Source organism: Cebus imitator, unplaced genomic scaffold (genome assembly GCF_001604975.1).
Source record: "Cebus imitator isolate Cc_AM_T3 unplaced genomic scaffold, Cebus_imitator-1.0 Scaffold39, whole genome shotgun sequence".
NCBI lineage: Eukaryota > Metazoa > Chordata > Mammalia > Primates > Cebidae > Cebus > Cebus imitator.
Genome location: NW_016107354.1, coordinates 8105472 through 8113100, shown reverse-complemented (window position 1 = coordinate 8113100; position 7629 = coordinate 8105472). Strand labels below are relative to the sequence as shown.

The following is a 7629-nucleotide window of genomic DNA, read 5'->3' as shown; positions in this document are numbered from 1 at the left end:
AAGAGACAGGGTCTCACTATGGTGCCCAGGCTGGAGTGCAGTGGCTATTCACAGGTACACTTTTAGTATACTACAGCCTCAAACTCCTGATCTCAAGTGATCCTCCTGCATCAGTCTCTTGAGTAGCTGGACTACATGTACATACTACCATATCTGTCTTACACTGACTTTTGAGGTAGAAGTCTCTGGAATATCTGTTTCCTTGGAGGTGGACAGTCTTTATGTATTTGGAAGTAAAGTTTTGCCAACTCTAGGAAAATGGAGAGGAGATAAGGAAGTCCTAAATTCTTTTGGCATGTCAATACCAGGTCTGAGAGGCACAGAGTTAAAAAAAAATTCCCCTTATTGCCATACCTTTTTATCATTATGGGGGATAGGGATATTTAGTTTTGTTTGGAAACTATAAAAATTACTTATTCTGCTTGATTGGCAGCAGTATCTAGATCTATATTGTCAACTGGAAGTGATGAACACCATATCTTCCTGTAAGGCTGCACATGGCCTCAGCATCCTTTTCTTTCTTTTTTTTTTTTTTTTGAGATAGAGTTATTGCCCAGGCTGGAGTGCAATGGCGCTATCTCTGCTTACTGCAATCTGTGCCTCCCAGTTTCAAGCGATTCTCCTGCCTCAACTTCCCAAGTAGCTGGGATTACAGGCACTTGTCACAACACCTGTTTAATTTTTGTATTTTTAGTAGAGACAAGGTTTCACCATGCTGACCAGGCTGGTCTCAAACTCCTGACCTTAGGTGATCCACCTGCCCTTGGCTTCCCAGAGTGCTGTGATTATAGGTGTGAGCCACTGTGCTCAGCCCTCAGCATCCTTTTCAACACAGCACTCCAAGCAGTTATAATCAAGAGAAGGCACATGACCTGAAACCTATCTGCCATTTTTGCCCTGCTGTGGGGAGACACTCCAAGCTTCTATTCTAAGTAATGCTGTTTTATACTTTAAGAAAACCCACTGAGAATATGTAGGGAATAAATATGAAAAATCTTACTGATGATTATTCAGCGTTCAACTGTAAAACTCCCCTTTTAGTTATCTTAGTTATTGAATCTTTTTTTTTGTTGTTGTTCAGAGGCAGGGTATCACTATGTTGCCCAGGCTGGAATGCAGTGGCTATTCATAGATGCAATCCCACTACTGATCAGCATGGGAGTTTTGACGCGCTTCATTTCCAACCTGGGCCGGTTCACCTCTTTAGGCAACCTGGTGGTCCCCGCTCCTGGGGGAGGGGTCACCATATTGATGCTGAACTTAGTGTGGACATCTGATCAGCATTGCACACTATAGCCCAGAACTCTTGGGCTCAAGCAATCCTCCCACCTCAGCCTCCTGAGTAGCTGGGACTACAAGCACGCGCCAACGCGCCCAGCTATCTTAGTTATTGAATCTTAAAAATTTGTAACTAGAGTCATGCTCCACATAATGTACATATATGATAGCGGTCCCGTAAGATTATAATAGAGCTGAGAAATTCCCATCATTTAGTGATGTCATAACATCATAGAGCAGCACATTATTCACTCATTTGTAGGGAGGCTGGTATAAACAAACCTATTAAGTTGCCAGCTGTATAGAAGTATAGCATGTACAATATGTGTCAGACATAATACTTGATAATTATAATGAATGACTACGTTACTGGTTTATTTACTGCATTTTAAAATCATTATCTGCAGTATTTACATGCATTAAAAAGTTAACTATAAAATAGCCTTAGGCAGGTCCTTCAAGAGGTATTCCAGAAGAAGGCATTGTTATCATAGGAAATGACAGCTCCACGTGCATTACTGCCCCTGAAGATCTTTCAGTGGGACAAGATGTGGAAGTAGAAGACATGTGATAGTGATGATGATAGTGACCCTGTGTAAGCCTAGGCTAATGTGTGTTTGTGTCTTAGTTTTTAACAAAAAAGTTTAAAAAGAAAAAAAAATTAAAAATAGAAAAAAAGCTTATAGAATAAGAATATAGCCAGGCGCGGTGGCTCAAGCCTGTAATCCCAGCACTATGGGAGGCCGAGGCGGGTGGATCACGAGGTCAAGAGATCGAGACCATCCTGGTCAACATGGTGAAACCCCGTCTCTACTAAAAATACAAAAAATTAGCTGAGCATGGTGGCGCGTGCCTGTAATCCCAGCGACTCAGGAGGCTGAGGCAGTGAGGCAGGAGAATTGCCTGAACCCGGGAGGCGGAGGTTGCGGTGAGCCGAGATCGCGCCATTGCACTCCAGCCTGGGTAACAAGAGGGAAACTCCGTCTCAAAAAAAAAAAAAAAAAAAAAAAAAAAAAAAAAAAAAAAAAAAAAAAAAAAAAAAAAAAAAAAAAAAAAAAAAAAAAAAAAAAAAAAAAAAAAAAAAAAAAAAAAAAAAAGAATATAAAGAAAATACTTTTGTACAGCTATACAATGTTTAAGCCAAATGCTATTCCAAAGAATCCAAAGTTTTTAAAAAAAACTTTAAAAATATTTAAAAGTTTATGAAGTTAAAAAAAAAGTTTATGAAGTAAAAATGTTATAGTACGCTAAGGCTAATTTATGATGGAAGAAAAAAAGTTTTTGGGTAAATTTAGTGTAGCCTAAGTGTACAGCGTTAATAAACTCTGCAGTAGTGTACACTAATGTCCTAGGCTTTCACATTCACTCACCACTCACTCACTGAGTTTACCCAGAGCAACTTCCAGTCCTGCAAGCTCTATTCATGGTAAGTGCCCTATACAGGTAGACCACTTTTTATCTTTTATACTGGATTTTTACTGCATCTTTCCTATGTTTAGATACACAAATACTTACTTTTGCACCAATTTAATACCAAAATGACAAAAGTAAATAAATAGATACATAAATACCACTGTGTTAAAACTGTCTACATATTTAGTATAGTACTGTGCTGTATAGGTTTGTGGCCTAGAAGCAATAGGCTAGACCATACAGCCTAGAGTGTAGCAGGCTATATAGCTAGGTTTAAGTACATTCTATGAGGTTCATACAACAAAACTGCCTATCAATGAATTGTTTAGAACATATCTATGTGGTTAAGCAACACATGACTGTACTATTCTTCCCAAGGTACATCTGGGAGGATTTGAATAACGCACACACAAATTATCTGATGTGGTTGCTCTAACCTTACTTTAAATGCAATGCTAAAAATGCTGGGCACAAAGGGACGCCTCTTAATACCTCATCCACTGACCTTCCCTGCTGTAAACAATTAGGGAAGCTGATGCCAAATAGAACCCAGGAATAGTTGTGCTTACTGTTAGTAGTGGCAATTCTATCTTTCCTTATGCTACTAGGTTTGTGCCTGCTACTCAGTTTTTCCAAATTAAAAATTAGTAATATATATTTTGGGGAACATACACATAGATTGTAAAAAAAAAAATTTTTTTTTTTTTGACACAGAGTCTCACTCTGTCACCCAGGCTAGAGTATGGTGATGCGACCTCTACCTCCTGGGCTCAAGCAATTCTCCTGTCTCAGCCTCCCAAGTAGCTTGGACTACAGGCATGTGCCACCATGCCAGGCTAATTTTTGCATTTTTAATAGAGACAGGGTTTCGCCATGTTGGCCAGACTGGTCTTGAACTCCTGACCTCAAGTGATCGGCCTGCCTTGCCTCCTAAAGTGTTGATATTACAGGCGTGAGCTACTGCGCCTGGCCAGATTGTAAAACTTTCTAAGGGTAAAGCATGGAGATGATTGTCCTTGGTTAGTCATGACCTCTGGAGGGGAGGAGGGAGGGGTATGCAACTGGATAGGGGCACTCAGGGAATATCTATGGGTTATGGTAACATTCTACTACTTTTCCTGATTGGTGAGTACATAGACAGTTGTTTTATTATCTCAAAAACATGTACATATTTTATATACTTCTGAATGCATGACACATTTCAATACTAAAAAACAGTACTATGAGCAACAGAAAATAACGAAGTATTGATGGGGCATGGTGGCTCATACCTGTAATCCCAGCACTTTGGGAGACCAAGGAGGGCTGATCACCTGAGGTCAGGAGTTTGAGACAAGCCTGGCCAACATGGTGGAACCCCGTCTTTGCTAAAAATACAAAAATTAACTGGGTGTGGTGGCACGTGCTTATAATCCCAGCTACTGAGGACGCTGAGGCAGGATAATCACTTGAACCCAGAAGGCGGAGGTTGCAGTGAGCTGAGATGGAGCTCCTGCACTCCAACCTGGGTGACAGAATAAGATTCTGTCTCCAAAACAAAAAAAGAAAAATAAAGTATCTACTCATTTACATGAAAGCAAAGTCAATTTCATCATTTTACTACAAAGAGAAAGATCAGGCAAAAATCAGACTGCTGCCTTACATTTGTGCTTAAATACTGTCTCCGAATCTTTTCTTGGAATGGGCAGAGCTTCGTAACTTGGAATCGTTCCAAATTACTTTTCATTTTCACTACCTAAAAAAGATGAGAAACAATATAATTTGAGACCAAGAGAACAACAGGATCTTCTACATATGAAAGCTACTTTTCTTGTAGAAAAATTTTTAAAATGTAAAAAGAAAATAAACATATACCTATTATATCCCACTGTCAACACTTCAATGTGAACACCTTTCAGTCATAAATACTCATTTGGCCAAGCGTGGGGGCTCACACCTGTAATCCCAGCACTTTGGGAGGCTGAGGTGGGCAGATCATGAAGTCAAGAGAGCAAGACCATCCTGCCAGCATGGTGAAACCCAGTCTCTATTAAAAACACAAAAATTAGCTGGGTGTGGTGGTATGTGCGTGTAGTCCCAGCTGCTCAGGAGGCTAAGGCAGGAGAATCACTTGAACCTTGGAAGGCAGAGGGTGCAGTGAGCTGAGAGTACCACTGCATTCCAGCCTGGCGACAGATTCAAAAAATAAATAAATAAATAAATAAATAAAAGACAAGACTTGGCAGGGCGCAGTGGCTCACGCCTATAATCTCAGCACTTTGAGAGGCCGAGGTGGGTGGATCACAAGATCAAGAGATCGAGACCATCCTGGTCAACATGGTGAAACCCCGTCTCTACTAAAAATACAAAAATTAGCTGGGCATGGTGGCACACACATGTAGTTCCAGCTACTCGGGAGGCTGAGGCAGGAGAATTGCTTGAATCCAGGAGGCAGAGCTTGTGGTGAGCCGAGATTGTGCCATTGCACTCCAGCCTGGGTAACAAGAGCGAAACTCCGTCTCAAAAAATAAATAAATAAATAAAAATAAAAAAGACTCATTTAAATAGTCACTCATTCATTTACTAATTCATTTAGAGACAGAGTCTTACTCTATCACCCAGGCTGGATGACAGTGGTATCTGCAGTGGCAAGGTCATTGCCTCACTGCAGTTTTGACCTCTCTGGGCTCAAGTGATCACCTGAGCTACTTTTTGTATTTTTTGTAGAGATGGGGTTTTGCCATGTTGCCCAAGCTGGTCTCGAACTCCTGAGCTCAAGCGATCTGCCGGCTTCAGCCTCCCAAAGTGCTGGGTATAGTGGCTCATGCCTATAATACCAGCACTCTACAAAAAATTAAAACTTAGGTGTGGTGTTGTGTGCCTGTAGTTCCAGCTACTAGGGAGGCTGAGGTGGGAGAATTACCTCAGTCCAGGAAGTAGGGGCTGCAGTGAGCTGAGATCACACCACTGCACTCCAGCTGGGGCAACAGAGTGACACCCTGTCTCAAATAAAATAAAATAAAATAAAATAGATTGTAGTATTTCAGTGTATCAACATACCAAATGCTTCTCTAAACCACCTTCTGGTAGATATTTAGGCAATTTCCTCTGTCTTAGACAGTGGTACATCCTCTCTACTAAGTATTTACATTCCTAATTATTTCCTAAATTTCTAAATGTTGAATTTCATTTGAATGTTGAAGTAAAAGCACTTACAAAAACACTGGCAGTGTTAAGAAAGGACTCTTGACAACTTGGTCAACATTGATCAGTGTAAGTTTTTGGTTCTTTCGCAAATTAGCTGAAAAAAATTCTTTTAAAAAAATTTATTTATATATTTTTTGGAGACAGAGTCTTTGCTGTGTTGCCCAGACTGGTCTCCAACTCCTGGGTTCAAACAATCCTCCTGCATCGGCCCTGCCAAAGTTTTGGGATTACAGGTGTGAGCCACTGTGCTTGGCCAAAATGTTCTTTTACTATAGCTTTAATTTATCTGCATACTGGTAGGTGTGAGCATTTCCACTTAATCTTCCCAGGCCACTTCATTTTTTAATGAGTTGCTTGTAAAGTGTTTGCATATTGTTCTTAATAAGTTATTTTTTTTTAAAAATGTAATCATGGTTCATAAAAGCAATTTATAGTATTACTATTAATGTTACTTATTTCCATTTGTCTACTGTTAAATAGCTAGTGCTGTATTTGTCAGTTTTTATTTCAGATTTTGCTATCCCTGAAAAACTTATTAAACATAAATAACTTTACTGATGTAATTTGTTTTGGGTCCCTATTCACAGTGGCTTGGAGGTGGACAAGTTTTAAGTTGTATGATTATTAGTTATGGAACTGGTATGGATCTCAGTTTCCTAATCTATAAAATGGGTACAACTAGTACCTACTCCATAAAGATGCTGTGAGGCTTACATGAAATAATGTAGGCAAAACAATTATCCCAGTGTTTGTCACATGGTAAAGACTTAATAAAACTTTCTAATTTCAAAACATCTTATACGTCAGTACCACCATTATCTGGCTGTCTTCAGAACTAGTTCTAACCTTTTCTTCTAGGAATGGTGTATTAACAGGAAAGCAGGACCAGAAATGCCGTAGAAGTTCTCCAACAGCTACATACAAGTGTTTCAATTCAGACTGAATATCATTTGGCACCATCTCTGCAAAAGGACAAGATGCACAGGGTGAAAGCTATTTTGATACATATAGTCTCAAAAAAATGACCACTCGAAGAATAAACTTGAACATGTTTATTCTTAGATAAGTTACTAATTTTGTGGTTGAGACTATAAAATTTAAAAGTTCTGGAGATTTTAAAGAAACTTTCAGGTTTTCCCTTTATTCTAAGAGATAGGGAAGAAGAAAGGAGCTTTTAGTATGATATTAGACAAACTAGCAATGTACCACTATCTGTAATAGTAAGACAGTTCTGAAACCTAAAATTGTGTCTAGATGTGTTTCAGAATCTGAATGTATAAAAACAAATCTACGAAACAGAATTCCCAGGATTATCCCAAGGAAAAAAAAACAATAAAAGTTCAGCATTCCTCCCAGCTTGCTTTTTAAGCTGATTTAGGCAGAAGATGGTAGAAGATGGCCTGGCACATACGGTTTATGGCTTGCTGTGTTCCTCCCTGCATAAGTGCTCCTCCAGGTGACAGTGCTGTGATGGTACTACTGGCAGCACTACTTGAGAGAACCTGAAAAAAATTAAGATGAAGAAAAACTGGTTTTCCTCCCTTTTCTTGCCACCTTTCTTAATATTTAGTTTTACAGTATTTTACTTTTGTTGAAATACTGTACCATTTATAGTGATCAGTGTGAACTATTTTCCTTGAGGGCAGAAACACCATCTGTATAGAAAGAAGATACCGACAAATCTTCCAGGCATACCAGGCAAGTCCACAGGGACCTCAAAACTCACAAGGTTTTGCCTCGTTAAAGCCCTTT

At 39.4% G+C, this 7629-nt stretch overlaps 1 protein-coding gene across 3 annotated transcripts in view; it reads right to left on the bottom strand.

Annotated features, from left to right (window-relative positions):
• The window catches only part of GTF2H1 (general transcription factor IIH subunit 1), a 50658-nt gene that overhangs the window by 2826 nt on the left and 40203 nt on the right, over positions 1–7629 (bottom strand). For 2 of the 3 annotated variants that reach the window (XM_017525857.2, XM_017525858.2), the window contains 3 exons: positions 7289–7379; positions 6724–6839; positions 4334–4426 (listed from right to left, as the gene is read on the bottom strand). In XM_017525857.2, coding sequence (XP_017381346.1) covers positions 4334–4426; positions 6724–6839; positions 7289–7379 — 300 coding nt within the window. The remainder of the gene's footprint in view (positions 1–4333; positions 4427–6723; positions 6840–7288; positions 7380–7629) is intronic. The other variant, XM_017525860.2, reaches the window with a different exon arrangement.